This window comes from Equus przewalskii, chromosome 17 (genome assembly GCF_037783145.1).
Source record: "Equus przewalskii isolate Varuska chromosome 17, EquPr2, whole genome shotgun sequence".
Lineage (NCBI taxonomy): Eukaryota > Metazoa > Chordata > Mammalia > Perissodactyla > Equidae > Equus > Equus przewalskii.
The window spans coordinates 75,196,478-75,215,554 of NC_091847.1; the positions used below are offsets into that span (position 1 = coordinate 75,196,478).

The 19,077-nt window shown below is 36.2% G+C and overlaps 1 protein-coding gene across 34 annotated transcripts in view; it reads right to left on the minus strand.

Annotated features, from left to right (window-relative positions):
• Window positions 1-4,672: 4,672 nt before the first annotated feature.
• Window positions 4,673-19,077, minus strand: part of HYCC2 (hyccin PI4KA lipid kinase complex subunit 2) — an 89,037-nt gene continuing 74,632 nt past the window's right edge. For 17 of the 34 annotated variants that reach the window (XM_070580569.1, XM_070580581.1, XM_070580582.1 and 14 more), the window contains 3 exons: window positions 17,762-17,921; window positions 16,842-17,009; window positions 4,673-12,438 (listed from right to left, as the gene is read on the minus strand). In XM_070580569.1, coding sequence (XP_070436670.1) covers window positions 11,837-12,438; window positions 16,842-17,009; window positions 17,762-17,921 — 930 coding nt within the window. In that variant the 3' untranslated portion in view covers window positions 4,673-11,836. The remainder of the gene's footprint in view (window positions 12,439-16,841; window positions 17,010-17,761; window positions 17,922-19,077) is intronic. The other 17 variants (XM_070580577.1, XM_070580575.1, XM_070580592.1 and 14 more) reach the window with 1 other exon arrangement.

Consider the following 19,077-nt stretch of genomic DNA (forward strand, 5'->3'; position numbering starts at 1 on the left):
ATTGTCTGCTTCTTCTTGATTTAGCTTTGGGAGAGTGTAAGAGTCTAAGAATTTATCCATTTCCTCTAGGTTACATTTTGTTGGCATATAGTTTTTCATAGTATTCTCTTATAATCCATTGTATTTCTGTGGAGTCTGTTGTTATTTCTCCTTTTTCATTTCTGATTTTGTTTATCTGAGCTCTCTCTTTTTTCTTTGTAAATCTGGCTAGGGGGTTGTCAATTTTACTTATCTTCTCAAAGAACCAGTTCTGTGTTTCATTGATCCTTTCTACTGCCTTTTTTGTTTCAATAGCATTTATTTCTGCTCTGATTTTTATTATTTCTCTCCTTCTGCTGACTGTGGGCTTTGTTTGTTCTTCTTTCTCTGATTGAGTTAGGTGTAATTTGAGATTGCTTATTTGGGATTTTTCTTGTTTGTTAAGGTGTGCCTGTATTGCGATGAATTTCCCTCTTAATACAGCTTTTGCTGTATCCCTTATAAGTTGGGTTGGCATGTTATCGTCTTCATTTGTCTCTAGATATTTTTTGATTTCTTCAATTTCTTCAATGTTCCATTGCTTGTTCAATAGCACATTGTTTAGTTTCCACATCTTTGTCCCTTTCTCAGCTTTTTTCTTTTAATTAATTTCTAGCTTTATAGGATCATGATTGGAGAAGATGCTTGTTATTATTTCAATTTTTAAAAATTTATAGAGGCTTGCCTTGTTTCCCAACATATGGTATATCCTTGAGAATGTTCCGTGCGCACTTGAGAAAAATGTGTATTCTCCTGTTTTTGGATGGCGTGTTCTTTATATGTCTATTAAGTCCAACTGTTTCAGCTTTTTATTTAATTCCACTGTTTCCTTGTTGATTTTCTGTCTGGATGATCTGTCCAATGATGTGAGTGGGGTGTTGAGGTCCCCTACTATTATTGTGTTACTTTTGATATCTTCTTTTAGGTTTGTTAATGGTTGCTTTATGAACTTTGATGCTCCTGTGTTGGGTGCATAGATATTTATAAGCGTTATTTCTTCATGATGGAGTGTCCCTTTGATCACTATATACTGCCCCTCTTTGTCTCTCTTTACCTGCCTTATCTTGAAGTCTACTTTGTCTGATATAAGTATTGCGACACCTGCTTTCTTTTGTTTGCCGTTAGCTTGGAGTATCATCTTCCACCCCTTCACTCTGAGTCTGTATTTGTTATTGGAGCTGAGTTGTGCTTCCTGGAGGCAACAAATTGTTGGATCTTGTTCTTTAATCCATCTTGCCACTCTGTGTGTTTTTATTGGAGAGTTCAATCCATTTACATTGAGGGTGATTATTGATGTATGAAGGCTTAATGCTGTCATTCTGTCACTCGTTTTCTGGTTTTCCCGTTTTTCCTTTGTTTCTTGTCCTGTGTTCTGGTCTACCCATTGACTTCTGCCGTTTCTTATGCTGTGTTTCTTAGTTTTTTCCTTATTTATTTTTTGTCTCTCTTCTGCTTTTTAGTTTAGTGGCTACCCTGAAGTTTGTATTCAGAATCTCGTGCATAACATAGTCCATTTTCTGATGGCCTCCTGTTTCCTTAGTCTAAACTGATTCCGTCCCTTTCCTCCTCCCCTCCTATTATTTTCATATCTTATTCCAAGTTGTGTTGTCAGTTTGTAGTTAAAGTGACAAGATTGTCTTTGTTTTTGGTGTTGTCCTTCCCTTTACCCTAATGCTATAGTTGAATATTTGCTATCCTATTGTGATTCTATTTGTCTCCTTACTCTGTGTTTTGTGACCTCTTTCTCCTTTTTTTTCTTTTTTCAGGTGTGAGGGCCTTCTTGAGGATTTCTTGTGGGGGTGGGGGGTCTCGTGGCTACGAAGTCCCTTAGCTTTTGTTAGTCTGGGAAAGATTTAATTTCTCCCTCATATCTGAAGGATATTTTTGCTGGATAGAGTATTCTTGGCTGAAGAGTTTTATCTTTTAAAATTTTGAGGGGCCGGCTCCGTGGCCGAGTGGTTAAGTTCGCATGCTCTGCTGCGGCGGCCCAGGGTTTGGATCCTGGGCGTGGACATGGCACCGCTCGTCAGGCCACGTTGAGGCGGTGTCCCACATCCCACAACTAGAAGGACATGCAACTAAGATATTCAAGTGTGTACGGGGGGGTTTGGGGAGATAAAGCAGAAAAAAAAAAAAAGAATGGCAACGGTTGTTAGCCCAGGTGCCAATCTTTAAAAAAAAAATTTTTTTTTGAATATGTTGTCCCAGTCTCTCCTAGCTTATAAGGTTTCTGCAGAGAAATCCACTGAAAGTCTGACGGTGTTCCTTTGTAGGTTATTTTCTTCTACCTTACTGCCTTGAGTATTCTTTCTTTGTCATTCATTTTTGCCATTTTTACTACTATATGCCTTGCAGTAGATCTTTTTACATTGACAAATCTAGGAGATCTGAAAGCTTCCTCCACACACATTTCTCTCTGATTCGCTAGATTTGGGAAGTTTTCTGATATTATTTCTTTGAGCATGCTTTCTGCTCCATTCTCCTTCTTTTCACCTTCTTGGATACCTATAATTCTTATGTTGCATTTCCTCATTGCGTCAGCTATTTCTTGGAGATTATCTTCATTTCTTTTTAGTCTTGGTTCTCTCTCCTCCTCTGTCTGGAGCCATTCAACATGTCTATCTTCAATTATGCTGATTCGCTCCTCTATGGTGTCCACAGAAACACTCAGAGAATCCATATTTTGTTTTCTCTCTTCCATTGTTTTTCATCTCTAGTATTTCTGATTGATTCTTCTTTATAGTTTCAATCTCTTTCGTGAAGTAGCTCCAGAACTCATTGAATTGTTTCTGTATATTTTCTTTTACCTCATTGAGTTTTTTGACGATAGCTATTCTGAATTCATTGTCGTTTAGTTTACTTATTTCTGAGTCTTCAGAACATAATTCTGGCTATTTATTGTTTTCCCTCTGGTCTGGGGACTTAATGAATTGCTGGATGCTGGAAGTATGATTTTTTCCCCATTGTGATATTATTCAGTTGCAGTTACAGCCTATCGCCACTAGATGTGGGTCAAGAGCCACATATTCTGAGCCCTCCGCCTTCAGCTGAGATGGCATGGCACAGCGTGGGTTGGTGGGGAGGGGGAGCTTTCTCTTCTGTGCCGACCTGAGTTTTTCCGATCAGCTCTTGCTATCTGGTCTTCTGGGGTATTGGCTTGATGAGGTCACCCCACACGAAAGCTTTCACCCCATTAGAGGGCTTCCTTCTGGGCTGCAAGGGCACTAGGGAGTCCTGGGTGATCCTGCGGATGCGCGACACCCCGCCCCCACCACTCCTTCCCTCACAGAGCCTCCCACAGCAGTGATCCCAGTCTTTAGGGGAGGGAATGAAGTTCTCTCTTACCCTGTTCCAGCTCCTCCGAGGTGGGCTCCAGCCTCTCCACCCTCCGTCGTTTGGCTGCTGTGAGTCTCCAAGGATTCCTGTGCTATTAAGGATATTTCTTGTTTGACTATGGTTACTCCTTTTTGTTGTATGTTGGAGGGGAGAGAGTCCCGGGCAAGCTCACTCTGCCATGACGCTGATGTCACCTGCTCCAACCTTCCTCGAGTTAATGTGGGATGGCGCCACAGCATGGTTAGATGACCAGTGCTAGGTCCGCACCCCAGATCCAAACCTGCGAACCCTGGGCCGCCGAAGCAGAGCACCAAACTTAACCACTGTACCACTGTGCCGGCCCCTCTGTATTTTCTAAGGTTTTCAAAACGAACAAGTACTACATTCTTAATAAAAGGAAAAAATTAAAACTGTCAACTGGTGAATCTCATCTTTCCTGACTAACATAGATACCGAGTCAAGGAGGAAAGAAAACAGGCTTAATGAGTTGTATTAAGTCATTCTCTTCTGGAACTACTAATCTATTATCAGAAATTTTGGATTAAGGCATACTAAACAGGATATGAAAAAAAATGTGCTTTGTATTGCTTCAATCTAAAATAAAAGGGAGAACAAAGCTTTGATCCATAAGTAAGGAATAATAGCCATAAGGAAAAAAGGCACAGAAGAGATTTTGCTAGCAATGCATGTAACAGGAAAAGAAAACAGGGCCTTGAGCTCAGCCCTTCATTAAACCTATGTCCCAAGGGTAGACTAAAGTATAGCTTTAGAAAACACAATGAGAGAAAGACCAAAAACTTTATGATTAGAGAAGTAATGCTTCTAAGAGTGTGAGGAAACGGGCACTTTCATACATTGTTGATGACAGTGTAAATGGTACTGTAATAATGATGGCTCCTCTTTACGAGGACCCAAGAAAGAAAATTTCCTAACATCTAGTACTAGAAACAGTTGTGCCTCACCTGACAAACTGATTTATCTTAAAGGTATCTGAAAATCACGTAAATCATCTTCTCTCTTTGCATTTGGCTGCTTTAAAGTTCAGAGATATGTTTGTATCTCAACAATAACATACAGAAACGTATGGCACATATTTTTTGTATTAATTTCTCTCCTGCCTTCATGCTCATATTTTATGGTGCCATATGTAACTTTATATATTGCCTTAATTCATCTTATAAATTGCCTTAATTTAATAGTGTCATTTAAATAAAAAGTTCAGACATGCATAAATAAAATGGAATGCTTTGAAAAAATGCAATGAAGGATCATTTTAAGGAATGTAATTTAGGTAAGAGATTAATTCAGGAGAATCCAGTCAAAAGCCAAATAAAGCTGTATTTTTATACTGTACAAAAGAAAATTTACATTCTTAATGTAACTAGATACATCTAGGGAAAAATTACACATCTCTCAAGAAACACAATATTTAACATCTTAGATATGTTTCTGCATTGCAGACTTATAATGAATTTATACATCTTTATTTACAATAACTTAAAATATTTTTTCATCTCTGGCAGATATTTACAAGGTCAACAGTGACTACATTTCACATTTCAACAATCAACAGCATTAACCAGTTCTGTAAGACAATTAAGATAATGGCTTACATGCACCAATAAATATGATCTTAAATGTGCGTATTTTTCTTCAGCTCTGAAAAAGTGAAAGTCTTCACTAGTCCTAGGTTGAAAGGACACAATCAAAAGAGATCATATTTTCTTCATGCCTATCTTATTTAAATTTTTACCACCACTCTTCTCTGAATACTTGAGAAGTTTATACCAAGTTATAGGTTGATGCTGATAAGAAAAAAAAAAAAAGAGCTGATCTATACATTCCATATCCTTTTATGAAGCAAACACAGGAAAGTGGGATATTTTCTGTTTGTCGATTGTGATAGAGATCAGACTATATAATGCTAAAGTAGTAAAAACTCTTCAGAAACTGTAGCTCAGAAGAGCCAAATTATTATGAGAAAAATAGTGGGAAAATAATCTTTGCACCATAAAAACTGTTTCACTTAACCAGTTAAACTGAATTAAAGCCCACAGAATTTTTAGAATAAGAATCAGAAAGACTTACTGTTAAGCAGTTGATGAACTTATTACAAATATTTTAAAAGAACATACAGAGCACTGAGCATCTCTCTCAAATCAGTGGGGATGATAAAACTTTAAAAAGCCCCAAAATCTACATTAGTAATTGTTAGAAAGCCAATGTTCTCTTTCCAAGATACCTGACCAAGACATTCACTAATTTTTAACTACCACCTGATACAAAAAAAATAATACATAGAACCTGTTTGGAACATCAGTTAACATACAATTACATTTAAAGTTTTCAAAAAAAATCATTATTTAATAGTTTATGTAAATCCTTTAGTTCTTATTGGTCTATACATTAAAAAAAATGAGTATTTCAGCTTTTCTTAACCCAATCATGTTTTTCTGCAAAGAAAAAAACACTCAGAATGATCATGTACATAAATTATGTAAAATACCATTTTAGCCAATATCATACTTATTAGAAATTGCCATTGCCCATTTAAAAATGTCTATTTCCATCATTTTCCCCTTTTATTTTGAAAAAGCCACAATATCATACAATATACAAATTTTAAGAATTTCCCTCATTTTTTATTCAATACTGATGAACAGAATCCTCAATTTGAGTTAAGGAGACATGAAAATGTGCCATAAGGAATAATTTTTGGACTTAACCTTTAACTGGTATTTTGCTGGAAGTGAAATGTTGGCATTTTGCTGACAGGATAAGAAAACCTCACATGGAATCTTGTAGGTACTATATATCTATGTTTCTAATCAATCTTTTGATACTCATTTCCCTTAGGTCTAGAAAACAATCCTTTATGTTAAAGGAGCCTCATTCCTTAACAGTTGGGTACTTTAAAAATTATATTTGATTGATACATTTTCTTTGGTAAATTTTGTAACCAATGAAGATGTAAAGAATTTCCTCATACATAAATGACACTGAGCTGCTGACACTCAAATACAGCAAACCAGACTGATATCAATTCTGTAGTTGGGGATGGATTGTCCAATTAAGTTCCTTTCTCTTTGAAAATAAAAGAATTTCTTTATTAAGCCTGCCTCCAGATACACAATTATTAAAAAAAGACTCAGTGATACTTTAAGCTATATCTAATTCTAATTTTTTGGGTAAAATCTATATTAAAGATAATAGCAGACATCTGAATGTGCCTTAATTTGTAAACATTTTCTCAAAATCCAGAAGCAAAACACAGAACCTAGATTTCTGTCCTATGCTGCCAGTTATTTCACATCTTTCTGCGAACTTCTATTCTATCCTGAACTGTTTGCTCTCATATATATTTCTCATGTGACTAATGGCTAAAACTATAAACATACTGAAGAAATTGAAGTTACCACAATTTTCTGGCTGTGTGGTCAGGCTGAGAAGGAGTGTGCCCACACGGGCAGGGAAGGCTGAGTGATGACGACTCCTCTAATTCTAATGGTTTGGGATCACCACACAAATTTCTGGCACTGCCAAAAGTCTAATATAGTTTAAGTGCACACTGGTCGACTCTATGAGTAGTATTTCCTAGTATGTTCCATGCCAATATGATAGACCCATTAGGTACACAACACAGATAATAGTAAAATTTATGTCTTATGTTATCAACATGACCACCTTGGCAATGGAAAACTGTTACCAATCTGGTGACTCATTATGATTTTATTAGCACTGTTAACAATTTAACACTGCACTCCATCTTCTTGATCTCGCAAATATTCTAATATTTAGAGTTTAGGCTATCAATAATTTCTAGTTGGTTTTCAAACAACTTGTTTCTAAAACGCACTTTAAAAAAATTAAAGTATTACAAATATGTGTCTCAACCGACCTAGTGGTTTGAAACATGACAAAAATCATTCAACTTGAAAGATAAAAAGTCTCATGTTCAGATTGTTTAACATAGCCATAGTATAGAAAAGTTGCCCTAAAATTCTTATAGATTTTCTAACCACTGGCATGACCTATTAAACATTTTTAAATTGAAAAACAAATATGTAACTTAAATACTGATTTAAAAAAAAAACCAACATAAAACAAAACTTACTTTGTAATCCAAGATCAGAAATACAGCCTCCTTGCCAGTGTTTGTATAGTCTACTATCCCCTAAAAACAGATACTAATTATTTTATTTACAAATGAACATGCAGAAAATTAACTGAGACAACTGATTGTCAACAACTAAAGTACTCAAAAATGGACCCATACAAACCTCACAAAGTGAGGTAGGAAAAACATCCCACTTCATTAAAATAGTCACAAAAATAGTGCAAACAAAACAGTCTGAAAGAAGTTATTCTCAGTATTCCAGTGTCTAATAAATAATTATAATTAATTTAAAGCTACTAAGTGGAATTTGAGAATACAGGTGGGAAATATTGAGCTTACATAGCTGAGACTACCGGGTTTAAGACATTTTATATGGTATATACACTTTCAATGACATCATGGTCACCATTCCATTATGGAATCCTAAGTTTCACACTATGAACCTTTTTCAGTCACATCAGGAAATATTGCTTTTATCTATCTGCTCTAAGCACAAGTAAGGTTCAATCTCTTTCGACATTAGAAATTAATGAAATCAAATTTACTTAATCTACTTTGTGATACTCCATTGTGCAACACAATTAACTTGCCACCTAGGTGACTGTGAAAGTTGGCTGATTCAAAAATTACTTTAAAATAGCTAGAAACACTGATCAAAGCCATTACATTGGGTTTATTTTTGCATCTAAATAAATCCCCAGAATATAATCAATTATAAAATGGCAGCATCCAACTGTTATGTGGCAGAAAATAGTAAGGCATAAATTAGAATAGGAAAAATATATCTATCCTTACATCTGTGGTATAGATACCTACATTTCCAACACTTCCCCATCTATGTTTATTACTCTATATTTTTTCTGGATTTAATGCTTCTCTTAATGTGCAGTATTCACCAACTACTAGACCAGAACTGTAAAGAAACTGCATAAATGGAGTGTGTTACATACCACACCTACCACAGTAGAAGTAAAGGGAGGCAGTGGGGTGTTAATATGCATTTGAAAGGAGACAGGAGTTTGATTCTGGCTCTGCTTCTTAGTTATGTGACCTTGATCACTTTACAACCTTTTTGAGCCTCAGTTTCCTGAGGATGGATATGGGGGAGTGGGTGTTGGGAGACTAGCTAGATTATCTCTAGGGTCTCTTCTAGCACAAAAGTCCTGACTCTATATTAAATAGGCACAGAGGAGTAATCGGGAGGGTGAGAGTAGAGGTAAAGGTCAGGATTTCAAAGTACAACAATATTCCCCCTAGCTTCTCAAAATATTTTTTCTATTTAAAAATCTTACTTCTAAGTTAGCTTTTCACTTTACATTTTAGTTTGCTTTTTAGTAACATGATTTCAAATTAATGACACAGAGAAGAGTTCCCCAAACCTTCAGATATGTCTTTGTATTTCTTAATCCAACCTGGCAAAGATGGCACCAATCAAATTGTTTTATTATAGAAAACAAGTATTTCCTCCCTAACTAGCTTTTCCATAGATGGAAGGACTTTTTTTTTTAATCTAAGTTAGGAAGTATAAAACAAAAGGCTGCTGAAGGATAAAGTATGAATATTGCTGGGATATATTTGTAACAGCTGTTGTATAACTGAAGAGTAGTTTAAATTATATGCCAATAAATAATGCAAATGAATATCAAAAATCTCTTGGAAGACATGACTTAGGTTTGCTAAACTTATTCCATTTCAACCAAATCTTGCACAGGAAATCTGTTCTAGGACCCTGAATGCAAAGTTTGAACTAAATGAAATGTTTCTTCATTGAGGCCAAATCATATCACTTAAAAGAATAGAACACAAATGTTACAGAGTCATGGAACATTAATGGGTATGTATACGTACAAAATATAAACATATACACATACAGATAAAAGAAATCTTCTAAAGTGAAAGTTTTTCAAAACCAACTTTTCAGGTGTAACAAGGTTGCTAACAAACCAAAGGGAGATCTTATTACATTTATTACAGCTTTTGCTGTAATTTGGTATTATTTGGTTTTTTTTTTGTGCTTTAACTAAAATAAAATTATGCTATCTTTACATGTCAATAAATGCACAACTTGTTAAATTACAAACAACTCTTCAGCCTCCTAAATCAACCAGGTATTTCTGCCATAAACTGACCTCCAGCCATGGCCAAGATCTCACTCCCTGGGAAGTACAATGCTCTTTTTCTCTCATAGCTGAAACTCTGTTTCCCTTAGTATGTTATAGACCTTTACACCTCATTTATTTTGGCTGCTTTTTAAATTCATTTATCTGACATCCTTAGTTAAATTAAAAGAACTAAGGGATATCTAAAATATGTCTTTGTGATATATACATACCATACATATATATATACACACACATACATACATACACACACACATATATACAAAACAATAAATCTCTATTTATCAACTTTTAGCTTTACCTCAGACTTTGGCAATGTTGTAGATATTAGTTCAGGTTCTAGTTTTCCATTTTCATATGAGCTGAAAAATGTTACAGATCACCAAATTCAATCAAGCAACTCATTGTTTTTATAAAGATTCTAACAGAAAGTCCACTAAACAAACAAACCTCTTACAATCAAAAAAAAGAGGAGAGGATTTTTAGGTGTGAAAAAAAAGAGGCATTTTTCTGGTTATTTTATTTATCAAAATGTATTGTAATTTTTATTGGAGAGAGAAAATTTTAAACTGTTAACTAGGAGAATACTTGCTTTCTATAAATTCAGTATATTTTTATTTCACGATAATAAAACAAAAATGTCTCAACGTACAAAGCACTAATAGCTCTGATGTCTTTTGTGGAAGGATAATGTATAGCAGTTCAAGTCATAACAATGATTTCAAAAATCAATATATTCTCTTCTACTTCAATCAAGCAGTAGAGCCAGAGACCCAGAAGAGGTCATAATGAAATCTTATCCAATCAAATCAGAACTAAAAATTTTTTACCAATAATGCATTTTTGTAGCCTCTTAGCTCAGTTACCAAATGTTACTTACATACATTCAACATCTAGCTTACTGGCATGATTCCAAAGTTTTATAAAAATGAGAAACTTTTGGAGATATATGATTATAAGGTACACAATTGCATTACATTAAACACAAAGGCAGTGTAGTCCTTGTAGGAGAAATCAAGTCAGTACCCCCTGGTAGAAATGTTCTATAAAAATGTGTCACATTGAAGCATCAGTGTTTTCAGCCAATTATCTGTCCCTGATGTATTTCCTTGGAGTATATGATCTATCAGGACTTCAGGTTTCTTAATCCAAGATATCTGACTGAATTTAGGTACATCTAGAAAGCAGCTGAAAGGGCTTCTCCAATAGTCTGACATCACAGAAAGTGGGTTGAGAAATCCCTCTCTTTACCTGAAGATGTACTTGTTCTACTTCAGTCATCATCAGCTCACAAAGGAAAAGAAAAAAACCAATCAAAACTTCCCCTCACACACACAATCCCATACAAGATAAACAAAAACTGCCCCCTCCCGCCCACAAAACCCCAGCACCAAAGTGTCACTCATTCCTAGGAAATAGAACACGCCCCTTGGATTCTCTGATTTGTTAGTTGTTCAAACTTAAAGGACAGAAACGACCTTATGTCCTTGCGGGGAGGAGGGAAGACATGTTAATAATGACTACAGAGCCATCGAGAAAGTGCATTATCAATTACACAATCAACTTAGAGCCCTGCCCTCTGATGGAGGTGGCCACCACTTGATTTAAATGCCTCAGTAATTGAACATTTGTGTCCTCGAGATAAAGGAGACAGGGGGAAAAAGAGCCACCCTTATTTCAATAGAAAAGTGCAGCAGCCTACCACCTTTCCCCACGCTTCTCAAGAAAATGATTGCACAGACTCAGAGAAGTCCAAAGTCATAGCAGAATCTCTGAGGCACTCCTGGTTAAGAGAAAAAAAATATGATCCAGTAATCTTCATAGTTCTACAGATCATGAGAACAAACCCGTTTTTGTTTTTTTAAAAGAAAGCTAAAGAATCATTTCATAGGGATCATATACACCATTTCCTCTAACGTATCCTCAGTCTCACAGTGTTGAAATGGGACCGATCAGCCTACGACAGATTGCACATCACCCAAGGAGAAGAGAAGGCATGGAAAATGCAAACATTTTATACTGCTTCACAAACACATTTACAAGGAATAGGTGAAGAGAAGATATAGGAAGGAGGGAAAAGAAAACCTTATTGCTGTTTCCATACAAAATACAGTATGAAGATACCTAAACTAAATCAAATCTGATTATGATGACCAATATTTTCACAATGTGGGATGAAGTGTCTTCTTGCACAATGAAATGTTCAGTTTACAAGGTAAGCAGAAAGATGAGAAAGGATGTCAAACTACACCTGGGATATTAGCTGCATATTGAAACTTGGGGATCGAGACTGCTTGGTTAAGGGAGCTCCTGGGCTGAGGAGCTCTTTACCTTCTCCAGCTTGACCTAGCCGGTCCTCCTGTAGACTGATGGTTGAATATCGATTAGCACTGTTAGCTGCTAAATTAGTAACTGCCTCAGTGCCAACCCCAATGCTGGTACTTGCTTGACTGCCATTTACATAGTCAAATGATTTACTTGAAGAAGCACTGGCTGTCCGGATTAGACTTAAGCTATTGGTTTTTGGCACCACCGAGCCAGCGGGCAGGCTCAGGTGTTTCTTCATCGGTGTCAGCTCAATTGAATCTACACTAAGATCGGGTGGTTGCTGTACATACTGCCTGCGAACTACTGAATCTCGAGGGATCTCACTGGATTTGATGACAGAAGCTGTTTCTTTATCCTTGGCTGAACGCCCAGCTGCTACTTTCCTTAAGCTTCCCCTCTGAGAAGAGGAGGATGGTTTGGTCCCAATTGGCTGACTGCTGAGGGAAGCCCCCGATGAAAATCCTTCATCTGCATCATTCAGGTTTACCAACTCCTCTCCTCCATTTAGACCCTCAGCACCTAAAAAACAAATCAGACAGACTCAGCAATAGCTAAATTAAATAAGAGGCAGCTGTGAATAACAACTCAACTGACCTTCTCTCTTGGGTAATTTTTGCTAGAGGTTGGCAACGGCCTCGCTATCAACATTTCTCATAAATAATTTAGGAGAAGAAACCCTAATCTACACAGAATTCCAATGTGTTATTCATTCTGTTCATTTAGCTTTCATTAGTTCAGCTTTTGTAAAACTATCCACAAACAAACTTAGTATACTATCAATATTTAGGCACATAAAACAACTTTAGGTAAAATACAACATTTTGTTATCATAAATCTTTATAATACACCCTTGTCAATTTGAGGTGACCATATCTATCTATTTTAAAAAACAAATTTTTTTCCTTCTGTCTTCCTTACCCATCATAAAACAGACTGTGCAAAAGAGACCCCCTTCTAATTTCAGCCACCCAGAATAACGCCAAAAACACATTTATCCCTACAAGCTAAACCCTCTTTAATTACAATAAAATTTTATATTTATTCAACAGCTAACTGCTTCTAAATGGCTTTAAAACCTTTAACATGAAAACAGTAAATTTTCTAACTCTAAAAAACTCTACATTGCTTCCAGTAACTTTATAATTGTATGCTGTCTAAATGGACATATCTACTCACTGATTTCCATATTTTCTTGATCAATTAATGTGAAGAAAATATTTAATTATCAGAGAGCAAGGGTAGGGAACCAGAAGGGATATTTAAGAAGGATTTCTTCTTTCTATATGATGTATTTTTGTAATATATTAGATTTTTAGTATCAAGATTTATTATTGTCATAAAATACCATAGTGTCCCATTATGTTTCATGCAGAAACTGCAGTTAATGCAAGAACCCTTATCTTAGGATTCTGTAAAAAGGGGAGAAGCATACACAATATATTTAGTTGGGGGTTTCTAGGAATCTCAATTCTCTTACTGAAAGTATGATCAACATTCTTTTAGAAAGTAACACGTTTGCTTCTTTCAAAACCTGATAGTTGTGTGCTACCTCATTAATATGTTTACCAGACTGCAAAAAGTTTAATCTGGATCTACATACAGATATCACTATTATACTTAAGGTAAAATGTTAGGAAAGAATTCTAAACAAATAGTATTTTGAGATAACAGGTTACCTAAGTAAAATACATATGAAATATTTAAACACAATCTTTATTTAACATAGTTCCTGGAAAAATAAAAATATTTTCTTAGCCATATTTTCTCATATGGATTAGTTATTTCCTTCCTTCAAAAGAAGAATGAAATAGGCTATCCTTAAAGCAAAAGGAACCTTGTTATTATATCCAGCAGTTTAATAACCTTTAATCATCATGCAAAGCCATATGAAAATACAGCTGACACCATTTCTCTCAACCTCTTCTTCAAAAGAAAAGTATACAATGTATCTCAAAATAAAAACTTTAAATTATATTCATATATCATCTTAGCAATTTACTTACGATTAGTATAAAGAACTCTAAAATGCCCAAGAAAAGATAGTTATTGGTTCAGAATTGATATCAGTACTATAAAACTGGGAGTGAACAGAATGTATCATTGGGGACATACATAATTAGGAAAGGAGACTGAGAGACTTAGTGCTAGCTTCTGAATATTGCCACATGCAGATCTGATGCCCAAGCAATATGGCCACAAAAGAGAAGATGATAACATAAAAGTCACCATGCAAGAGAATCCACTGATAAGTTATACAAGTTATACAGTAAGAAATGCTGTTTAAGTATAGTGGAACACTGACTATACTTTCATTATAGGTGTTGTCCTCAGTTCCATATAATTTTAAATCCAGCTTTAAAAGTTACAAATAAAACGTTACTTGACAGTCAGGATAAAGGTAGGTGATAGGCTCATATTCTTCCTTCAATTTCAACACATAATAAATATAATTTTAATTATAAAACTATTAAAAACCATCATACTGGAAAATTGTTTTTTTTTTTAAAAAAGGCCAATTATCAATGTTAATCAAAAAGCTCCAGCAGACTTCAGAATTACCAAGTGTTTTTTGCTGAGGAAGATTCATCCTGAGCTAATATCTGTGCCAATCTTCCTCTATTTTGTATGTGGGTCACTGCTACAGTATGGCCACCACCAGGTGTAGGTCTGTGCCTGGGAACTGAAACCAGGCCGCCAAAGTGGAGTGTGACAAACTTAACCACTAGGCCATGGGACCAGCCCCATTTTTTTTTTTTTCCTGAGGAAAATTCACTCTGAGCCAATATCTGTGCCACTCTTCCTCTACTTTGTACGTGGGATGCCACCACAGCATGGCTGACAAGTGGTGTAGGTCCACACCCAGGATTCGAACTCGCGAATCCAGACTGCCAAAACGGAGCGTGTGAACTGAACCACTACGCCACAGGGCCAGCCCCCCAGAATTACCAAACTTTTCCAGGGTTTTGGTAATTTCCTTCCTTCTTTTAAAAAATTTCAAGGAATAAAAAGGCAATTGTGTCTCACTACTTTTTTCCTATCTAATTTTCTCCCTGGGTGATAATAATACTATTCATGATCCAAAGAGGAGACATCCAAAAAGGATTTTTAATGAAATTTTCTGTTCATGTCTGCCTCTCCTTATAAATTTAGCTTCTACTAATATTGATTTAAAGCTACAATTAATCTAAATTAAAAGGCAAAATAATTTCTGAGAAATTTCAAATACACTGAAGGAACTCATTCCTCTTTCCTTATGGGTACAACCCACCCTCACCCACTGAAATTTTTACCAGTGATAGGAGATATTAAATAGGATATTTTAATATTTAATAGGATATTTAAAAGGAACTGTTTTGGTTCTTTTTTCAAAGTGTATGACTCAATGAATGGAAGAAATGTTTCACACTAACCCCACATTTTCTAGAATTTCATCAAGTGTTACCATAGTATTACATTCAGCACAAATACTCCAACATTCTAACAATGGTAGTAGGTGCACATCAAGTGGCTCATTTAGTCACCAAGAATGTTGAGAAACAGGCTATTGTTCAAGTTAGGCCAACTCTGGGTTCCACAACTGTTCATATACTTATTTTTATGCCTTTATGCAAGATAAAACTGACTCCCAGGGATAACAAAGAGATATGGGAAAAACAAAGAGAGAGCTGCATCTTTCACAGCCACTTACACAAGGATGTCTGTAAAACAGCACCACCTTCTCTGGGTCCCTAGATCATGCACATGCAACACTGCTAAACAAAGTCAGGTCAATCTGGGCAAATGGGCAAGGGAACAGAGGGCAGATTTAGAGTCTTACTGAGCATGCTCAAATTTCTAATGCACCAAAGAGCAAGAGACTTCCCTTAGTGGAAGGTAACTGCTTCCTGTATGTTTGGTCTTTACAATAAGTAAAAATATGTAACCTATTTTAAAAATACTTGCTAAATTTCATAAATTAGTATAAAGGTTCCACAGTAGCAATACATTAAATAATGAAAAAACTATTAAGCTACAGTTCCCTCTTTCACAAAGTCAACTCCTATGGCATCACATGTAAAATAGCAAATGAATACCTTCCTATCAGAGAGAGGTCTTCTTTTATGGGGGAGAGGGGGAGTGTAAAACAAAATTCTCATCCTAAGAGACCAGCATTGTAGAAACAAAGATCTACTAGGATTCTTGACCTCCAGATAATACATTTCAATTCTGTTTGGGAGCTAGATAAGACAATCATTATTTACAATAGATGATAAAATGCAGTGTGCACCAGGACAGTGCATTTATAGAGGAATGATGTCAGCAGCTCACTAGTTAGATGCAGGCAACTTGACCCAAAGATTATAAAAAGACAATCAATACCAGTTTACTCTGTCAAAGAGACAAGAAATTCTTGTTAATTGACCACCCGAGGATTAGACATACTTTAACCAGCTCCATTTTAGTCCAATTTCTCAAAAATAATGTATCAAAGTTTTAAAACTCCCCTCACATATTTGTAAAGAATAAATTAATATATAAATAAAGTCAATTCATATTAGTTAATAAGGCTCATGTCCGTTGGGTGCATTTTTCCTTTCCTACTGTTAGAATAAACATGCTCAGTAATGAAAAATCCCAAGCATTTGCAGACCTTTTGGAGACAGGCCTCCGCCTTGTTAGTAGCCATGCCAAGCTGTTCTTTGATTACACAGGGATGCAGACTCCAGGCCAGCACAAATGGTAACTAAAGATTGTACCTGACCTGGTGCTAGGCATATTGGGGGCGGGGGACAGGGGAGTGTGCTTTCCAAAGAGGAGCTAATACACCCTGGGGTAGTAGTAACACACACTAGAATGGAAAGATGTTCTGCTTGGGGATAGAGAGCCAGGATCCTTCTCCAGCAACTGCCTCACTGACTTCTGCCTCCTCATCTCTGTCCTACCCTCTGTTGTGGCTGCTGCTGAGTTGGGCTCCGGTGAGCCGTGCTCAGGGGTCCTGCGCACCAGCACCTCCCCCTCTTGCACACGTTTGATCCCTAGGTCAGTGGAGCCGTGTTGGATCGGGGAGCCAGGAATACTCGAGTCAGCCTCGTTTGAGAAGTCAAAGCCATCTGGGATTCAACATATAAAATTTTAGTGCTTTTGTGCTGCTCTATTCTTTTGTGAGCATTTTGACCCAGGCAGATAAGAGAATGTATATATGGATATGATATAAACACAAACACTATTTATATAGTTACATGTGTGTGCAGAGTATGCACACACATAAGGCGGCAGATGAACAATGTGAGGTTTGCAAATGAATAGGACAGAAAAATCAGGATCATCAAAATGGCAATTAATCTCTTAGGCAAGACAGCCTGACTATTCAAGTACCATATGCCTATGAAATACTGTTGGATTCAGCACTTAGAAAAAAAGGAAAAGCAAAGATAAAAATTTTAGAATACTCAATTCTTTTATATATAGCTTGTATTATACCATTAGTTTGGCCATTTATATAATTTTCTCCCACAATGCTCATACATGCACCTTTTGTTCCCAGCATGGTAACAGGCTTAAAGAAATTTCTTTCCTATTGTTATTACTAGTTCGAAAAAAGACAGAAATTAACTTGATTTTATTTTCCATTTTAACATTCATAGAGCAATCAATAACATCTTTCTACTATATAAAAAATACATATATTTATAATAAAATACATTCAGGCATTTAAACCACATTTCTAGTGCTATTTATAAAAATCTAAACAATTTTACTTTAATTATACAGAGTAGTATAATATCATGTGTTAATATAGTCTATAAAAACAGTAATAAATTTACTTGAATCCATGAATGAGCTATAAGGGTTTTGTACTCACCTTCTCTCCTCCATCTATGGCGACGGATTGAAGCTGTTGTAATTGCAGTCCGAGAAATCCTCGGCACTGTTGGAGTGACTTCCACTTTAAGGACTTTCTGGCCTTCTTGTGAAGAATCCGGAGCATCAAATGGTAATGAGTTTTTCATGGCATTGGCAACCTAAAATGATAATGTAAGTCTGTACATATTTACACCTAATATGCAATTTATGCTTATTCTACATATTTCCATAATTTTTTTTTCTTCTTTTCCCCAAAGCCCCCCAGTACAAAGTTGTATATTCTAGTTGTGAGTGCCTCTGGTTGTGCTATGTGGGACACTGCCTCAGCATGGCCTGATTAACGGTGCCATGTCCAGGATCTGAACCAGCGAAACCCTGGGCCGCCAAAGCAGAGCACGTAAACTTAACAACTTGGCCATGGGGCCAGCCCATAGTTTCATAACTTTTTGAATATGTATTTAAAACTTGTACTATAAAAGTACAATGTGTCACAAATGTTTCTATCTCCATTATCCTGTATGCTAATAGGCAGGCTTTTTAAATGAGAATTTATTTTTAAAAATGTGAGTCACAGGCCAGCCTCAGTGGCCTAGTGGTTAAGTTCAGTGTGCTCTGCTTCAGCAGCCCAGGTTTGGTTCCCAGGTGCGGAAATACACTGCTCCGTTAGCAGCCATGCTATGCTGGCAGCCCACATATTAAAAAATTGAGGAAGATGGGCATAAATGTTAGCTCAGGGCGAATCTTCCTCAGGGTAAAAAAAAAAAAAAAAAAGTGAGTTACACCTCCTATGGATTCTTTGAAGTTGCTGACTTTCAAAGAGAAAAAGTATTCCAAAGAAAGAAAAATTATTTGACATTTGAACCCTGATGTAAGAAAATTTAGACTAAGTTTCCAATTCTTCACATGCTAAATAACACGCAAAATTTAATCTCTGATTAAAAAAAAATCAGTAGTCTTTTGTTCACTCCTTTGTTTCCATAAGGAGAAATTTCCCCTAAACACATCTGGCACTTTCTGCCCTCCAGAGAGGAGAGTGAAATATTAGGTTGGAGAGTAACTGCCATTGATTGGTCTTTGTTTCTTAACTGGGTAGTGCTAATCTAGCAAAGATTTGAGCTCAAGGATTGTCTTTCTCCCTCCCTCTCCACTTGGACAAGGACAAGTGGAATGTAGCAACCTAGATAAACTGCCTGCTCTGCCAACTCAAACCTTCTCTCCAGAGGCCTGTTCCAAGGTCTAGACTGAGGAGTGGGGAGTTAAGTCTTTCAATTTAGCCTTTACCAGTAATAAAGACAATGCTAGTTTCTCTCCCTG